Below are 19648 nucleotides of genomic sequence, written 5' to 3' on the forward strand. Positions count from 1 at the left end.
CTGAACTTGGAGATCTTTGCAACTCTTAGCCCATTCAAGGTTGTTACCAATTTATAAAGATCCCTTTATCCTGGAAGACTTCCCCATGTGAACTTCAGCCAACATTCACTACCATGTACAAGTGTTCAATACTTAAATCAATATGCAAGGAAAGGCTGGACTACACTATGAATAGTCACCCCTTATGTGTACTGTTAAATATGACCGAGTATGAAGGTAGTGACTTAATGTGCACTTGACACTGTAATGCTGATAAAATGACAACAGAGTGAATATGAAAAGATTTTATTTACTGAAAAGAAACCATCTTTTAGAACAGACCATTAAACATGGTGGAACTTTGAAGGAAAATCTCCCTTGTACACTTGCCTTCAACAAACATCGACTGTTTATGTGAGAGAAAGGTAGAAATGGTAATACAGCCACGTCTCTTGGAGTATGGTATCGTTGTGTTATGTTTTGTTATTTTAGTTTTTGTTTTTACAGTACAGATGTTTAGCCATGAATACACAGCATGATTATTCTTACTACTCCTAAGTCTTTGCAAACCATTGAGTGATGCCTCCAACCAGCTTTGCAACCAGAAAGAGGAGTGTTAATAATCAAGGTCAATTTGAAAGTTTATATTCTGGAATAAAAATCTTCTATAATTAACTGTGCAGTCTGTAATTAACTGTGCTAAGCTTATTTAGTGTTGCCAGAATTCTTTGATTCTACATGTGACACCTCTTTGCTCAAAGATCCAATCGAACCAAGGCGCAAAAGCATGGCAACAATTACCTATACCAGTCCAAAACAATCAATCTCTGGAGCAAAACTTTGATCTGTAGTTTGCTCTTAATAATCATCTGTCGTGTAATTGTAGTTGTAGTCCAGTGAATCTGTCAACTCAGTCTCTTCTGGTGATGTTGTGTTCTCTTCAAAAAATTCCCCAAGAGGCCAAGAGCCATACCAGGGAGTAGTACTCTCTGTGGTAGGTGGAACTGTAGTTGTAATTGTCGTGGTTGTGGTAGGTGGTGGTGTTGTTGTGTTTCTGGCTAGAAGTCTCTGTTGCCTTAGGCGGCGGATTCTCATTATCCGTAATTGACGAAGACGAGCCTTACTCATGTCCCCACCATTACTGTTAGGAAATTGGTTACTGAATTTAGAATTTGGGATTTGGTTCCTGCTGTATGTATAGCGATGTCCACTACCCCTGTTGCCACTGCTCAGCAATCGGATGGGTCTATTGCCATGGAGAGCCATGATCTGTTTGATGCGGTCCCAGTTAGATTTGTTGAGGTCAAAGCTGCAATAGGTAGCGCCTGGGTCGAACCCTACCACACATAGACGGGTGAAGGGGGAGTAGCCTTCTGCTCGGGCCGTTACACGGTACTCACCGGGATTTAGAAGTCGCCAGTAATCTCCAGATTCACCTAAGAGTAGAAGTCTTTTTTGAAACTGGTCACTACCCTAAAAACAGGACAATTTTCAGAACTACAGAAAATATCTCACCTGTCCTGATGTCATGGTTGATTCCCTCCACAGACACAGTGGCATTGGAAATAGGATTGCCCTCCTTATCTCTCACAACTCCCTTAATGCCCCGATGCACCTGGTAAAAGGACCGTGGTTAACGTAAGGTTGCGTAGGGCAGTGCTGTAGTCAGACTGAAGTCAATCTCAAGCTCGATTCCTATTTTTTTAAGAGCATTTGGGCTCGGCAATGACTTTGACTCGAATAGTCATAGAAAATATGGTCTTGGATTTGATATGGACTTGAGTCTGAGTCTGGTTTTGTCCAGATTCAAGTACTACAAGACTGATGCAAGGTTCTTAAAGTCTTACCTACAAGGGATTTTCTGTTTCTAATCACTTGCGACTGATATCAGTAGCTCACCTGAGCCATGAAGGTCAGCAGGGCCTCTCTGTTGTGCTCCCACTCTCTTATAAGTTCACTCTGATGTGGGAACTTATCACAGCCCAGGAAAATGGACAGCTCAAAACAGTTAGTGTGAAGGTAGCTGAAGTCATTCATACCTACAAGACAGGAAGGGACAGGAATGTGTATTAAAAAGAAAATTAGTCTCTAGGGTGTCAGTGTAGATTCAAATTGATCTTACAGATCCTTCTAGATCAAGGGTGTCCAATTCTACTTTTGGAGGACCACAGAGTGTAGTTTCAACCCTAATTAAATACACCTGAACCTGAGCTGAAAACTAATTTTTGGATTTATCCATTTGTTGTGGTATATCGACCTCTCGATAATACTGTTTCTGGTTCCAAGGCAAAATTTCAGTTGTGAATACTGTCTCAACAGACATTTAGGAACACTATTTATTTATAGTACACATTAAAGCTAAGCTACTAATATATTCAAAGTGTATACTGCAGTCTCCAGACTCACAGTGTAAAGGACACCAATATTTTATTGATTCAGAAAAGATTCATGTCTGTCTGGCTGAATGAGATTTCGGTGTGGTGTAGATTATCACTCTTGTTGTTTGCTTCTGGTATTAGACAAATCCTTTGGACTCATAATATCGGACTTAACAACAGGATAGAAACTTCCAGGCAGGACTGGGGAAGCTAATCTTTGCAGGAAGGTGGTCCACAGGAGCAGGACTGAACATTCCTCTTCTAAATTATCCACTTAATGGTCTATCACATGACTGTGCAACAAAAAATCCCTAATGCTCACTTCCTGGGATGGGCTTCCACTTGGCACGGTTGACAATTCCCATCCCACCTGTTGGGTCATCAGTATGGCATCCTCCCTGATGGGTCTGAGTCATAGTGTGGTGAGTAGAAGCATAAGATATGGCTAACCAGCGGAACAAAGATTGGTCCTCAATCATTCTGATCTCCTCTTCTGGTTCACCTTCTCCATATCCCTCCCTATATCCCTCCGAGTATCCTTCTTGATAACCCTCCTGGTATCCTTCAGATTGACCCTCATGATGGTACCTTTGGTTCTCATCATGGTACCCTTGGTTCTCATCATGGTACCCTTGGTTCTCATCATGGTACCTTTGGTTCTCATCATGATATCCTTGGCTTTCCTCATGATATCCTTGGTTTTGATGGTGATACCCATAACTTTCTTGATGGTACCCATAGTTCTCTTGATGATATGCTTGGTTATCATGAGGGCCACTGTAGCTCTCCTGATGGTATCCAATGTGAAGGTAAGGATTGGGTTCTTCTTCTTCCTCTTCCTCATACTGTCGCTTATGTCTGTTTGCTCTAGAGTGGAGTTTTTTCTCCAGCTCCTCAGACTCCTTGGTGAGCCGGCGCATGTCGAAGGGGTATGTCACCAGTCTCTCGCCACCCTGCAGATTGGCACCAAGCACAAATGGATGGCTCTCCATCCAGGACATAAGAGCAAGAGTCTCCACTGCAACCTGAAAGGTAGAACATAAATAATATTATACAGCAGTTGGATTCTATTCCATAACCTGATTGGCCAAGTTCAAGGAGTTCAAGACAAGAGTATGTGAGTGGTGCTCATTAAATGCACATAACACAACATTATTTCCTTACTTACTGAGCCATTGCTTGACAGAACACCCTCAGGGATGGGTACATGGTGATTTGATATCAATTTGGGCACCATGCCCTTATCCTCTGCATCCCAAAGAATGTTATTTAAGTCTGGAAAGTTCTGGAATATGTCATGGCCATCTTCAGTCCAGTGCCCTAATGTCCAGCTGCCCAACTCAGAGCCCTGTGAAACAAAGTGACATTGCTTACATTACTTTAATGAGATTAAAGTGTCACAACACCATTTCTTATTTGTACTATTGGTAGACTCTTTTATCCACACTGATCTGTTAAACCTGACCTTGGCATTGCTAGCACAATACAGTACACTACTGGTAAGGTGAAGCTGCAATTGTTAACATTTTATATGGGAATTATACGATTTTATGCAAGATTATAAGACAGGGTTCCTCAAATCTTGGCCTGGAGGGCTAATGCACTGCAGAGTTTAGCTCCAACCTTGATCAAACTCACCTACCTGTGACTTTCTAATGATCCTGAAGACAAAGATTAGCATGCTCGGGTGTGTTTGATTAGGGTTACAGCTAAACTCTGCAGGAAAGGGGATCTTGTGGGCCAGATTTGAGAATCCCTGCTATAATCCATGATGGCTGAATTCCTAAAGAAATAAATGTGGCGCTTCTAAAACATTGCTCTTTAATTTTAGCAGTCCAGCATGTCAAATTCTGTCTCAGTCAGTGGCTGAATTTGGAACAGGGCTATCTGTAATAAGCTATTTGGTGAGGACTTACTTCTTTACCAAACATGTACTTGTTTACTAGCTCAACTGGTGAATAACTTTAGCTTTTTCTGCATTAGCTTAATATTACTAAATACTAATATTAGATATCCAAGATTTTTGGTAAATCAGTTTGAAAGCAGACATTATTTTAGCAATTTCTGGCCTCCTAGTTGCATCACATATTTCACTTTTAACCTCTGTATACATTATAACACACCTTTTCAAAAGCTTTCATATGGCCATCAGGATTAACTGATGGCACCAGATGAATTCGTGTCTCATCCACAAGGTGGCGAACTCGAGGGTTGCCATCTTTATACTCTTTACACAGGTACTGCATAAGCATCAGAAGAAGCTCTCGTCCCAAAGCCTCATTACCATGATAACCTGCTGTGTACCTGAACTCTGGCTCTCCTGAGGAAAGATGGTATGTTCGTGAAATGGATAATGAACATAATTATATTGCTTGTTTCAGTACCTGTAACCATACTGGAATAATAATACTGTGTCTTCCATATTTACTCTGATGTTCCTCACCTGTTTCATGCATCCCAGGATTATCAGAAATCTCCATGGCATAAATTTCCAGACCTTTAAAGCTCTTGCCCAAACTGTAAAATCTGCTGATGTTGGGACACTCATCAGAGATGGATTTCATGAGCTGTGCAAATAAGAAAAGTCACATTTGGAAGCGATTAGCACACATTTAGCGTTTTGTTGAAATTCACTCATCCCAAATGATTTGTGCTACAAATATCAATGACACCTCAAATCTTGTGGCTTAGAAATCCCTTGCAGCCACCCACACTTTTCTTAAATGTAAACACTAATGTATTTCTTATATCTTTTCTCCATTCATGAACTTTTAAGACTCCAGGCACTGGCACTCTCCCTTCACCTTCTCCATGTCGAGGTAGTTGTGATGGGTATAGTCCAAGTCATCTCGATGCATCACTTCATTCTGACTCTGATACTGGCTTAGATGATCTGAGTAAAGCAAATGCAAAATATTCAGTAATATACCTAAACTATAGATAAAAAGGTATTTAAACAATGTGGATCCAGACAGGCATATTAGTTATAGGAAATACTCTGTCAGCACACATTGCACAAACAAACAAATAAAAATAAAGACCACAACAGGTCCTGAGTCTCTCACCTGGTACTGGGCATCCCAAAACCTCCATCCTCATACACATGGTGCCATTCCAGGTCTGTGGCAAGATGCGGATATAACGTGCCACTACTGGCTCCATAAACTGAGACAGCACTGGGGTGTTTTTATCAGAGTTACCAAAGAATAACTGAGAGAAGGAAAAAAAGAAAGAAACAATTGTTGATGTAGGTAAGAATGTACTGTAGGTAATTGTCTGGTTGCCTACAGTTTTGTGTTCAGCTGAAAGAAACGCATAACGTTTTGGAACAACTTGAGGGTGAGTAAATGATGACAGATTTTCATTTTTGGGTGAACTCTTTTTAAGATTTGGCAACCCAAAGAAGAAGAGAAAATGATGACAATCTGGCAACCTACCCATTCAGCATATCCATCATGAAGGACAGTCCACTCTCTGCTGTCATTACTAAACGCCACATAGTAAGAAGACACATAGTCACTCCTGAAACAACAAAACAAAATTACAAGGACTGTAGATGTAGACTGTAGATCTACTTTGCGAGGGCTCCAAGGTTTCTAATGTCTGTCTTACTCTATGGGATCATCTCGACCCTGAGTGATAACGCCAGTGAACTCTGTTAGTGTGCGAGCATCCAGTTCAATCCAGTTGATTTTCTCTTCAGGGTTAGCACACCATGCCCCACCATTCATATCATCTTCATCCCCAGACGCCTGTGAAATGAACCATTAAAACACCACATCACATTTAGTTCAGTTGCCGGTAATAAATTTTCAGAGTGACTATCTGCATATGTTTGTACCTGAATATTGAGACGAGCTCTGTGTGAGCCGTAGCGATGTTGATAAACAGAGGAAGTCAGCAGCTGGTCATTCTCTATGCGGTGAGACTCCATACCCAGAGGAGGACAAACTGATACACACCGCAAACCAGACAAAAACATTATATGGACAACATGTTCACACAATATGTTGAAATACAGACTGAAATCAGTTTATCTGTGCTTTCTCACTAAGCACTGTGCTACACTTTCTGAAGGCATCACATTATCTAAATTTATGTGGTTTTATTTATATTTTTTGATTAATGTTCTGTTATTTTAAAATGTATTTTTCTTTTTTTATTATTATAATTTTATATATTATTATTTTATTTATTTTAAAACTGACACCAATATGTATGGTGATGTATAAATATATATAGGAACATATATATTTATATTAGTTTTAACTAGCAAGGTAAATGGAAACAATATAGACAGACTATGCACAAATTCTTGTGTCATCAAGATGTAATGAAACAACAACTATAATGGAACTTAACATATATTTAACTCATATCTTACAACTTATATTTAACTTAACTTATAACTGCAAAACAATTTGTTCTGCCACTTGTCTTCATTCAGAGTAATGTGCCTGAAGATGAAGGACTACATCCATGCATGTGTTTCATAAGCAGGGAGGACATTTGGAATTTCCTTTGAAAAGAACCAGCTGTGGAATTGGAGCAGGATTTTGGCAGGATTCGGCATCTGTAGTGACTTAAAAACAGCTAAAGTCTTACAAAACGTTCTCAAAAAGGTCTCATATTCACTTGAACCTAATGAAGGCTTCATCAAGATATCACTATTTCAGTTACGTTTGTTAGCATTAATTATGTTAGCATTAATTAACAGTAGTATCTAAGACACTACAAACAAGACACTGAACTGAATGCCGAGGTTTTGCTTTAAGGAACATATTTGTTTGGTAAGATCTGTGGCTAGAACTGAGAGCTGGGAGAGCTTCAGTATTACATCACTTGAGTGCTCTTATATAAGTTTGTTGCATGTTAGTGTTCTATAAAAAAAATTCACAGTTATTTTGCCCTGAGTGTATTTATTGCTCTATGTTATCTATTAAGTGATGGATCCCATCTGGCTACATGCCTAAACCGAGTCCCCTCCACTCACTTTTAGGCTCTCTGTACACGCGTGGTGGAGGTCTGTCAATCCTGGGTTCCCTCTCCTCCTCCTCTTCCTCATGCCTCCTCTCTTCTCTTTCTGAGGAGAAAAATTATTGGAGAAAACACAAAGTTCACCACTGATACTATGGATTCATTAGCATGAAATATAAAGATTAATCTCTTAACTTTCTTGTAATTAAAGGGACAATTCACCCAAAAATAAACCTGAACGATTTGGCAAAAACCAACCAGTCATAGGACCATATACGGCAGTATTTTGTCTTGTTTCTAGTCAGTGTGATTGTCAGGCCTGAATGAAAGTGAGTTTTGATTGAGTACCTGTTTCAGATGATTCAGTCCAATTTGGTGAACTGGTTCATTCAATTCACTAAAAAGAACCGGTTCAAATGAAGGATTCATTCGTGAACAGGACATCACTCTACAGTAGACTGTTTGTCTCTGTATTACAGGTAACAATGTTGTAAATAAGGTTCAGTTTCTTGCACAGACTGATCATTTCGCTTCATAAGACCTCAATTTATCGATTTCGCTTCATAAGACCTCAATTTAAGACCTCATATCTTTGATATGCTTTTTTTCTCTCAAACAACCTGTGAGTATCTCACTAATCGTTTCTGCTCATTAAACTGAAAAGAGAAAATCTAAAAAAAAAATACACATGAAAAAAATAACAAACTTACCTTTCACAAAAAATCAGGTGAGCAATTTGCAGAGAAACATGAATTTGACACCAATTATCTTAAATGTACAGTAGATTCTCGCTATGTTTTTGGTAAACATTATAAACTGTTCACAATCCTCTGGAATGTTCTAGAGCTCCATTTCCATTTATATTTACAATCCAGAGATGGGAGGATGTAATATAGATCTGTGCCCTGTAAATCTGAAGATTATTGTTCTTAAAATGCTCAAAGACCAGTCATTGTAACAATGGTTTTCCAGTTAAAACAAGCTAGCATCAGTATTTGCTTTTTAAGCAAGTAGCAAACCCTTTTAGTGTAATTCTAAAACTGTCAAACTTCAGGTCGTTGTACACATGTCTTTTTGCTGTAAAATTATTATTTATTTTAAGTAAATGTAAGCATAAAAATGTAAGAATAACTTTAAAATTATTAGTAATGTTAATTTCGGTTTACTGGATTATCCATAAATCATTTTTTAGAAAAACCATGTTAAAAAAAAAAAAAAAAAATTATCAAATATTCACAGTATCACTACCATTTCCTTTATTTTGTCCCATTTTTACAAATTTAGGGATGACACATGGTTATTTTCGCTGGTAATGCCACAGATTCTGTTGATAGAGCTTAACTTTTGTTGGACCTGGAACTTTCTTCATCTCTTTCTCAGCTCGCTTTCTAATTTTGGTTGATATGTCCAGTTCTACAATATCCTGCATATCAAAATTGTCCTAATTCCTGCTCCACTGCCTTAGGTCAGTGCAAGGGATATTGTCCAGTCTGTTAGGAACCAAAACTGAAGACAGAGCTCATGGGAACAGGCTCCGTTCTCTGTTGTTAATGAATGCTTGTCATTCAGTAATTTCCCACAAAGTCTATAATCAAGTGTAAGCAGATTGTGGGGCAGCTGGAAGACAAAACAGTGTTATTTAAATAATTTGTATTGCAGAGAGTTCTAAGAGTTCAGAGAGTCCAGTTGAGGACTGTTGGCCATGCACATTAATGTTTTTCATCAGTAAGGTATTTTTTTCAGTTCAGCTCAAGACAAACCAAACAAAAGGAATGAATTAATATAAAAGAACAAAAGAAAGTAAATGATCTTGCTTGTGAATTGTATGTCCTAGTATCTGACTGAAACCAATGATAGTCTAATACACTTACTGGAATGAATACATTACTACACTATTGTTGTGGTAGACTGAATAGTAGTTACTGTATGGTCCTCTAAATTGTACTGTTGTTCTGAACATCAGTACCTGCAGTTTAGTGTCTACTTGTTCAGTACAACAGTACTCTTATATCATATTAGCTGACAACTTACAGTGTACAAGGGTAAAAACACTGTACCTTTTTCCTCTTGCTCTTTTCTTTCTCTTTCTCTCCCTCTTTCCCTCTCCTCTTCCAGTTTCCTTTCTGTTGACAAAACAGGAACCAAGGGTGTAATTGAACACATTAAACAACAGTTCAGTGTCACACACTAAGTATAGCAAGTTTCACAAGTCTGAGACCACTGAATTTAAAAATTAAAACAAAGTTACATATTACAATGCATAAGAAATAATCCATATTCTGAGCTTTTAGGTCACTGATCAGATATGTAAGTTTTTGTTTTGGAAACAAAACGTACATATTTTATTCATTAAAGCAAAAGAGGACAAACAAAATACTAAATTCAAAATATCTGAGACAATTCGAACTGAAAGTCATACTTGCAACTGAAGTGGATTAGATAAAAACTGAATCAGATAATCAAATCAGAATGGTTCCTGGCACATTTGTCCTTGAGGCTTTTGCCAGATTTCCATTTTATACCCTAATAAAAACAGGCTCTGCCTGCATAATCAGAAACCGGTGACATTTTTCATTTTTACTCCAGGACATAGTTTTGTTACCAAATAAAATTATATTTATCTAAGATAACTCCATGCACCAAATATCATCTTACCTCTTTAAACTTGATAACAGAGGTAAAAAGCGTTTTTATACATGCACATTTTTTTTTTACAGTAAAGTATCATAACTTAACATTAGTTAATTCATCAACTAACATTAACTAAGAATGAGCAATACATTAGTTACAATATTTATTGATCTTTGTTAACGTTAGTTAATAGTACAACTATTCATATTTAGTTCATATTAGCTCAAATCCATTAAATAATATTAACAAATACAACTTTTGATTTTAATAATGCATTAGTAAACATATTTTATATTAACTAAGATCAGTATATGCTTTATTAGTATTTTTCATTGACTAATATTAACAACCATATTGTGAAGTGTTACTTTTTTTTCTTTTTTTTTTTTGAGTAAGATTTAGTTGGGGAGGAGATATACTACAAGACAATAGTAGTTTTCTGGTTGGAAAATATTTCCATTTATAATTTTCATCTAATGTCAACATGACTTAAAATGTTCAGCTTGACATCAAGCAGCACCTCTGTGCCTCTGAAAGTGTTTATTTGAGTGCAGAAATGACAGGTCACACTGTCTGTACTCTCATTAAGATGAGAGCGAGGCCAACACCTCTCATGCCGTCTCACTGTACAGTATGTTTGTTTTCTTTTCAAAATAGAGGATCAAAGCGGTATGTACCATGTCCATATTCATATTCTTCATACCAGTTGTTTTCAAATGGAGGGACGGTAGGCTCCTCTGTGACAGAAAATAAAATAAATGCAGGTTACATTTGGGATTTTTCTGACAGTACAGTAGAAAAACTTTAATGACTCATAAAACGTTTGCTAAATGTCTGTCGCTGATGGTCTGCTGTCTTGTAAGAACCACAACAGACATTGTGGATTTGAAATAGTGTAAAAACAAGATATTTCATGAGATGGGTGTATACTGTGGTAAAATTGTTATTTGATTCACACACAAATTTATAGGGTGCTTAAATTCACTCTTTTGTAATGTAAAATATAACAATAAAATAACTCTGAGACAGCAGAAACCTATTAACCCAACTGACTGTTAAACCTACTTTTTTTGGTCTGTTTTTAACATGTTTTAGAACTATAGTCACAATTACATTATGTGAACAATGTCATTTTAAAACCTAGTAAGCAGCAGCAGTCTGCAATAATAGTGAAACAAAGAAGTAGCATAAGAACATTTAATAAATCATAATTTATTATCAGAGTGTTTAGAAGGAATGATCAGTTTACCTGTGGTAATGTAATGCAAGTCACCGTCAGTAGAGCTGATCTCTTTGCCATCAGGGAAAGGCATGTTTTCTGCCACCTCATCTGTTACCAAAAAAGGTTTATTAGCTGAACAATCAGTCATTTGTGACCGTTGCTAACTAACTTTAATTACTGGAAGACTCACATCTGGCATCCCAATAATCATCATCATCAGGTGGACGGCCAGCGATCACAGAGGTTGTAGGTGTGGGTTCATCCACCTTCCAATAGTCATCGTCTGACAGTAAATTAAAGGAAATGCTGATCATGATGAACAAAAGTGGTGTTTATTTACACAGACATGAGTGATGCTCCGCTTACATGAGTCAGGGTAAGGTGGGGAATACTCGTCCGTGTCAGGAGGAAAGTCTGTGGTTTTCTCAATCGGGGGGTTTGTAGGCTTTGCCGCTGTTGTCGTCTCTGCAGGAAATTCTGTGGATACCAAACAGTCTTCGTAAGTGCAAGTCGATTCTTCCAGATGACGCAAAACAAAATCTTGATCTTATTCCAGACACGGCATGTTCTCCAAGGTTGTTTAAAAATGCTTCAGCAGAAGCTACAAGTCACTTCATTTTATTTATTTTTTTTCATTGGCTTAATAGCTAAATTCCAGGTGAAGAACTACTGTACACTACCCATAATTCCAGAAGAGAGATACACTAATCAGAGAAGCTGCTTTTACCGTACAAACATAAATTGTGACAAACCTATATCAACAATTGTGATATGTTTGCGATTCACAGTGCGTCATTTGATGAGTTCATTTTGAATTCATTTGTAAAACAATGTCATTTGATATTCATATACCGTTTCGCTTCAAATCAGAGTGTGCAATGCTATGATTCATCTCTGAGCTGGTTGGTTTGGTTAGGTCTGGTAGTCTTTATGAAGAATGTTTTGAAACCCCCATGGAGAAAACAAGTGGGAAAATCACTTATAGAGAACCAAAGCGGTCACTGTTCTGCTCCAATCTGCACCAAAAATACACAGATCTAAAAGAGTCTTTTATTGAGAAGGGCTTTTCTAACCTTCATCCCAGTACTGGTCTGTTTCAGGGTCATACAACTCCTCTTCATAATCAATGGGCACAGTGGTTGTGGGAGCCACAGTGGTAGTGGTGGTGGTGGTGGTGGTAATCGTGGTGGTCTCTTCCTTGTTCTTCTTGCCTTTCTTCTTCCCACCCTTCTCTCCTTTGTTCTTCTTCTCACTCTTGGGTTTCTTGGTGGGCTTGGGAGCTTTTGGTTTCTTGGTGGGCTTGGGAGCTTTGGGCTTCTTGGTGGGCTTGGGCTCTTTCTGTCGTTTTCCTCTTCCCTCCCTCTCAGTTTCTCGACGCATTCTCTCTGCTTAAATAACACAGGAAAAAAAAGAGAATGAAAAAAAAAACACTTGGCAAAGGTAACCCTCTTGAATTTTGGACAAGTGAGAAAACTGTAGTTTATACCTCAATCATAAACTATAACTACACATCTAGTTCATTGAATGTTACTTTAAGGTCTCAAACTGTCTTATGTACAGTATATTGGAAACAAAACTATCACTAACCAAAAACAGCAAGCTTATCCTATTGGTTGGATTCCAGGGTGTGTGTATATATATATATATATATTTATTTAAAAATTTTTGCTTATCCTATTGGTTTGTTTATATGGTTTGTGTATATATATATTTGTTTTTTGTGTTACGGAATGTAGTTTTAAAGGGGTCATATTATGCAATTTAAAATGTTCCTTTTTCTTTGGAATGTTACAAGCTGTTTGTGCATAGATAAGATCCCTAAAGTTGCAAAGATTAAAGTCTCAAACCCAGTGTGTTTCGTTGTGAAAGCGAACCTACTTTGTTTGGCCTTCCAAAAGGGGACACAGCTAGAAATCAGTGGTTAAGTTAAGTATTTACAACACTGTTCCAGAACAGTTCAACCCAAATATTCAGATGTGCAGTGCATTTTATGGAGGACTGTTTCCTGAACCTGCAGACTAGCCTACAATGGGTCTGTGATCAAAGGCTGTTCTATAAAGTGAGGCAGTTCTAACTTTGCAAGGACAGTCTGGCGCTTCTGACTCACAGCCTGTAAGTACATTTTTTATATTTAAAGAATTTGCCAGTGATGATTCAAACACGAGTTTTGAGCAGTGCAGAGTAGGCTTGTTGTTTGTTGTTTCTCCAATCACAAATACAAACATGGTTTTATGTTTACGCGGTGCCATTCCCAACGCAACGTGTAAAAAGACAGTATAAGACATAATCAGTAATTATGTCCCCACTGGATGCAACAAATGCCTTGTTTGTAAAGGGTTTTATTGGTTTTGTCTGGTCATGCTGGGAGGTGTTTTGTCTTTTTGGGAAGGTTTTTTGCATTTCCGTCACACACTTGAGGTATTTGGCCAATTACAATGCACTGGATAGCTGGCCAATCAGAGCACACCACGCTTTTCAGAATGATGAGCTTTGTAAAAATTGATGCGTTTCAGAAAGGTGGGGCATAGAAGAGCAACAATAATGTACATTATGTGGAAAATAATGTTTTTTGAACCTTAAACTGCATAAATACATTGCAGTACACCAAATACACAACATAATGTTCTTTTTAGCAACGTCATATGACCCCTTTAAGAGTTTTTTAGGCAAGAATGTAAAAATTTGCTACAACATTTTTCAGTGATGTAAGCTCCAGGGCGTAAATTATAGTGGATTTTCCCCTACCTCTGAGCAATACTGCAAATGGAGTGATACAAACGATGAAACAGTTGAACTTCCGATATCACTTGAATATCGCACTCCTGGAAAAGGCTCTCAGCCAATCAGATTCGAGGACCAGAAAGAACTATTGTATATATATCATTCAGTTCACTTTTATTGACTCTCCATACATTAAGTTAAAACATTCTTCAAGTATATTGCAAGTCTTATTTGGAAGTACTTTCCCCCCACTAGTTTAAGCTTCCTTTCAATTTTTACCGAGTTAAACCTCTCTCATGTTAAAAATTAATGTTCCAAGATGGGGTTTTTATGTGTTCCCTTAAGAACCTCTAAGGAACAGTTCCTAAAAGAACCATTATTTTTTTCTCAATGTGAATAATCTGAAGAGGAAATCATTGAAGAAAACCCTTTTTAAAATGTGGTTTTAAAGAGTGAAGACATATTTCACAGCTAAAAAATTTTTAAAAATACAGCCTGTCATGTCTGTTTTGATTGAATCTGTCATGACCAAAATCCTGCTAGGCTTAATTGATTTGAGCTGCTTCATCAAATGCAAGAAGTTTCGGGAAACCATACAAAGAAACAGCCAATTCTGGCTTTCTTAAAAGCCTAGTTTTCTCCACTGCAACATTGGCTTCCTCAGTCAACCCACACTTTTTGGATGCTTGTAACAGGAACTTACAAAGAGAAAGGAATGTATCTGTGTCTACCAGGATGTCTGCCTACACTTTGATAATTCCCTCCAAACATCCAACACATTGTTCTGGACGACTCACTAATTCAAGCATGATTCAAACAGCCCATCTAGTTACTTCTGCTCCAGATTTTGAAACGAGAAAAAAGTTCTCTAAATAATACAAGAAATATTACAATGACTTAGCACATACAATAATAAAAATCTTTGAGGAAAAAGTTTCACACGGTCAATTTCAAGCTCTGTTTGACTCTATTCTACTTCTATATAGTTAGATTAAACTTTTTATTATTATAATTATAAACAATGCATAAATGTTTCGAATATCTGAACATCCATCAAAAACTTTGTTAGAAGTTAATTTTGTGTGTTCAGATATCGGGTTAGTGGACACTGAACGGGAAGGTTTTGAGAAAGGGTAGTTGAAGATTGCGAAATGGCATAAGTTAGCAAAATGTTAATCACTTACAGTACATTTAAGTGTAAGGCTGCACAATTAATCAAATTTCTAATCGCGATTACAATTATGGATGCCACAATTATGAAATCGTTCAAAGTGGCAATTAATTGTTCAAAGTCCACTTATGTTATTCTGTGTGCTTTAGATGCGTTTTTTTTTCTTTCTACATGTTATCTTAAGGGTTTTTCTCATTATTTTAATTTTAGTTTTAGTATAACATTATAATACCCAGTGTTGGGGAAGTTACTTTTAAAAAGTAGTGTTTGCTCGATACTCGTTACTTTTTAAAAAAGTAATCCGTTACTTTACTTAGTTACACCCTTTGGAAAGTAACTTTTTATGTTACTCGTTACTTTTACATTACTTTTATGTTGCTTGACTTTGGGCAGAACCCAATATCTGTTCCTAAATGTGTAGGCCTACATAAAGTTATACTATGGAGGACATAACAGGTATTTCTTTTGTGCTCTTTATTATAAAAAAATAGTATCAATAAGCTCCTTAGGAACAACATGGTAACCTCAAAATGGGTCATATGTCTTAAAATAAAACATGCATGCCTCATCTAAATCCAACAGAAAAAAGAATAACTTAAAAATGGCTTGATGTCGATGGCTTGTGTAAATAAAATAAAATGACATAATACAGCTTAGAGGCAAAGTCATTGCCTCTTCAGAATCTAGACTTTGCTTAGACTAAAGTTGACGTTGCCGAACTTTAATTTTCGGCAACGTCAAGGCAGCCAATAAAGCTTCCATGCTCTCTAACACCGGTGCGAGTTTGAAGTAGTGGGAATACCTCCATCCCTCAAAAGTTAGCATCGGCTGCTTCTCACTTGCCATGATTGCTTTGCTGACTGCTACCAGCCTCTGTCACGTTCCGTGTGGGGCTTGTGACTATTGCTCAAGTGCGCAGATGGCAGCGTCGCTGTCAAATCTAACCATGGGAAAAGTAACGTTGCGCCAAATTGAAAAATGAACTACGTTTCGTTACCAAATTTTCAGAAGTAGCGCGTTACACTACTTTTTACCCAAAAAAGTAGTTACGTTAATGTAACGCATTACACACAACACTGATAATACCATTCAGATTTTTACTTTTTTATAATTTAAAGAAGAAACCAATCCGATGTATAGTTGACATTTGAGGCTTAATACTATAGAAAAGCACTAAAAGTTTTCAGTTAGAGTGTTTTCAGCTTGTTTATTTTCATATAAAAATATGGCATGCAGTTGCATCAAACAATGGTATAAACACCATTCATTGTAAATTGTGATAATCATAATTAATAATCGCAATTACAATTTCAAGGGAATAATCAACAATTTTGACTAGTGACTAGTTTGACTAATAATCGACTAGTGCTGGGCAACGATTAAAAAATGGTTTTAATCACGATTAATCGCATTATTGTCTGTGATTAATCACAATTAATCACATTGTTATGCACAAAACTAATAATGCATTCAAAAGTACTGTATTGTGCTCTTTTTTTTCATTTAAAAATAGGCCTACTGCTATATGAACAAAAGTGTAATAACATCTGGTTTGCAAACACTTAACAATTAAGGTGCTTTTTACAGCAGTGTTCCTTTTTTTCAAAGTAACAGTTAAAATATTTATTGTAGCCTAAATCTCAACTTATAACATTAACGTAATTAAATTAAATATAAAACAAGATATTTGTTACTGCCAGGACATTAACATTTTTATAGAAAATATTTTATAGTTTGTTATAGAAAAACAAGTTATGCTCAGAGTCCAGAGCCTCGATCATAACATTAAAACAGGCACCTTACTATTAGAGACCTGCACGATGTGTGCGGGATGCGGGAGAATAATTAGGGCAATCTTAACCGTGCTGGAGCGCGTTTGACCCCCAAAGCCTGGTTCGTTTGACTAGTTTGATCGTTCCGTTTAGGAGTCCCTGGCTCGGTTGGAAGAGGTGGGCAAGAGTGCGGTTCAGTTATATATAGATCAGTGAGTGTGAGTGCTAACCACGCCGGAGTGCAGATCTTCTGATATGTGCTGTATGATTGCATGAATATTTCTGAGCGGCAAAAGCGATAGATCTGTAAAGCAATATATTGTGAGAGGGACGTGTGTTACTGCGTCCCATACGAATCAAAATAATAAACTACAAAGTTAACAAAATGATTCACTCCACTGTGTTGAGCGAGAGCGCTTCTCTGCTGTCTTCACGTGCTATCGGAAACTTCCTTTTTCCAACTTATAAAGTCATGATTACGAGCTTGTTGAATTCTTTTCTGTTAAAAATAACAGTGGACAGTGGTTTGTGAATGTTGATGCTTAGCCTAAATGATTTGATTGGGAGCATCCCCTCCTGTGACCCATGATTTGTCTGTATGTATGTGTATTCAGAGCCAGTGAGTAACGGACTTTCATAATAATAATAAAAAAAAACTGCGTTAACAAGCGATAAAATAACTGTCGGCGTTAATCAATTAATGCGTTAACGCGATAATAACGCATTAACTTCGCCAGCCCTAATTTTAACCCATTCGTTTTTGAAACACTAAATGTATTCAAACAGTCAAAATATGACTATATTAAAACAGTTAAATATATGTTCCATTGCTTTCACTATTTCTATATTCCTCCTTCTTCTTGTTTGTACTATTTTGGGCAATGTTTGAAGCTTTGCATTGATAGCACTTCTCGTTTTATTGCCTTATAATGATAAACCACTTGTTGTATTGTTAGTCACTTTGGATAAAAACGTTGGCTAAATGAATACATGCAATAGTAAAGGCCATGGTTCAGTATTTTAATAGTTGCTGACAAAAACAGAATCCAGAATGTTAAATGGATCATAAAAATGCAGACTGGACTTCATTCCTTGTTGTAATATTTGTGATGATAATATTAATGTAAATACTTACAAAGGATGTCCAGCTTGGTCGTAGCTTGTGATTCTGTGTCTCCATTTCTGGCCACACATTTGTATATCCCAGCATTGTTTAATTTCGCATTGCGAACAATGAGAAAGGACAAGGAATTGCCATAATTGCGCACCCTGAGATTGTCATGTCTTGTTGGAATCTTCTCACCATTAGGAGAAAACCAGGCGATCTCCCCTGCACCCCCAACAACTAAGAAAGAACAGAGAAAAATTATTGAACTGAATTAGCATCTGAGCTAGTTCAACAACAAGCGCATATCCAACCACTGCCCACTGTCTAATGTTTTTTTTTTTTTTTTATTATTATTCATGCTCATGCTGTTCCAAACTCCTATGACTTTCTTTCTTCTATGGAAACAAAAGGAGAATTTTTGGATGAATTTCCCATTCTTTTCAAAATACTTTTGCACTATATTCCAAGCCATTTGACAGCTTTGCAAGAAGAACAGACTTAAGTTTATAATTTCATTCAATTAAAATGTCCGTCATGCATTCAAATGAAACACTGTATGGTGCCATTAATGTCAATGAAATTTAGTCTCAAATGTGGCATTGTAATATAATTGACTTTTGTTGAGCTTTATTGGCTAGTTGCAATCCAATCTCTTTCAGTTTGAATATATTGGAAAGAGTAGCCAGGATGTTCTCCAAAAATTTACCTTTTGTTGTCCATGGAAGAAAGTCAAATGGTTTGGAACAACATGAGGTTGAGTAAATGATAACAGAACTATTATTTTATGGTTAAACTTGCTTCTCACCTCTGCATAACAATCGTTTGTGTTGTCCAACATGAATCTTTGCATTGAGTGGGACTATCTTCACTTGCAGAAGATCTAGAGAAACATAATCAATTATTTTTGGATCTTCATTTCCACATTTTTCCAAAATGTCAACTCATATTTAATTGAAACTGCACTCTAATATGCACACAGACTGTCCCATTTAGAGTTCATAGCCTCATATGTTGACACAGACGCTCTGGCTCTTGAAACTCATCCTGTCAGGTCTCCAAAGGGCGTATTCATCCCTGCTGGGAAAGTTTTAAGCAACATTCTTGCCTGTTGCTGTGGTGTCATTACCCCCACAGAGCTAGTCCATGACGCCAGTCCTCAGGAGTAATCTGGCAAAAGTTTACTTATCTGTCAGTCAACACTGGCTTGAAATGGTGAGGGGGGCTTCAAAACAGGAGATTTATATGACCTTTTTGCAATTTTTACATTTTAAAATGATGAGAAGAAAAGCAGGAACACGATCAGTCAAGCTCATTGACCACATGTACACCAGAGCACGTGCACTAACCGCTACTCCACAGTTTAGGCCAAAACAGGACTAATGACAGTGGTTTCTTTTCATGCATAATGGTCAAACTGTTTTCACACTATTGAGACATTTCCAAAAAATTCTACCTTCCAAGTGTTTCTTGGAGAACGGTTTGCTTTTACAACTTCAGAACGTCAGTTCCAAGATCAGATTTGACAGATTGGAAAAGTATCAAACATCTGACCCTTTTCAGCCTGACAGTCTAGGAGTACTAACTAATCTTGGCTAACAGATAGGAGCAAAGCCTGGGCTGGTGCACAGGTGTGTTTGAAGTCTAGCTAGAGCATCTTCAGAATCTAGAGCCACAGCTGGGCCAAAATTG

At 37.2% G+C, this 19648-nt stretch overlaps 1 protein-coding gene across 2 annotated transcripts in view; it reads right to left on the reverse strand.

Annotated features, from left to right (window-relative positions):
* Positions 1-465: 465 nt before the first annotated feature.
* The window catches only part of LOC109095573 (inactive carboxypeptidase-like protein X2), a 28161-nt gene continuing 8978 nt past the window's right edge, over positions 466-19648 (reverse strand). The window contains exons 3-23 of one of the 2 annotated variants that reach the window (XM_042762678.1): positions 18765-18839; positions 17987-18196; positions 12261-12575; positions 11554-11664; positions 11378-11470; positions 11215-11295; positions 10643-10702; positions 9392-9457; positions 7351-7440; positions 6199-6308; positions 5970-6109; positions 5795-5879; positions 5423-5567; positions 5162-5250; positions 4801-4924; positions 4481-4677; positions 3526-3705; positions 2680-3382; positions 1879-2018; positions 1495-1594; positions 466-1415 (exon numbers count right to left, since the gene is read on the reverse strand). In XM_042762678.1, the coding sequence (XP_042618612.1) occupies positions 838-1415; positions 1495-1594; positions 1879-2018; positions 2680-3382; positions 3526-3705; positions 4481-4677; positions 4801-4924; positions 5162-5250; positions 5423-5567; positions 5795-5879; positions 5970-6109; positions 6199-6308; positions 7351-7440; positions 9392-9457; positions 10643-10702; positions 11215-11295; positions 11378-11470; positions 11554-11664; positions 12261-12575; positions 17987-18196; positions 18765-18839 (3692 nt within the window). In that variant the 3' untranslated portion in view covers positions 466-837. The remainder of the gene's footprint in view (positions 1416-1494; positions 1595-1878; positions 2019-2679; positions 3383-3525; positions 3706-4480; positions 4678-4800; positions 4925-5161; positions 5251-5422; positions 5568-5794; positions 5880-5969; positions 6110-6198; positions 6309-7350; positions 7441-9391; positions 9458-10642; positions 10703-11214; positions 11296-11377; positions 11471-11553; positions 11665-12260; positions 12576-17986; positions 18197-18764; positions 18840-19648) is intronic. The other variant, XM_042762679.1, reaches the window with a different exon arrangement.

This window comes from Cyprinus carpio, chromosome A8 (assembly GCF_018340385.1).
Source record: "Cyprinus carpio isolate SPL01 chromosome A8, ASM1834038v1, whole genome shotgun sequence".
NCBI classification, from domain to species: Eukaryota; Metazoa; Chordata; class Actinopteri; order Cypriniformes; family Cyprinidae; genus Cyprinus; species Cyprinus carpio.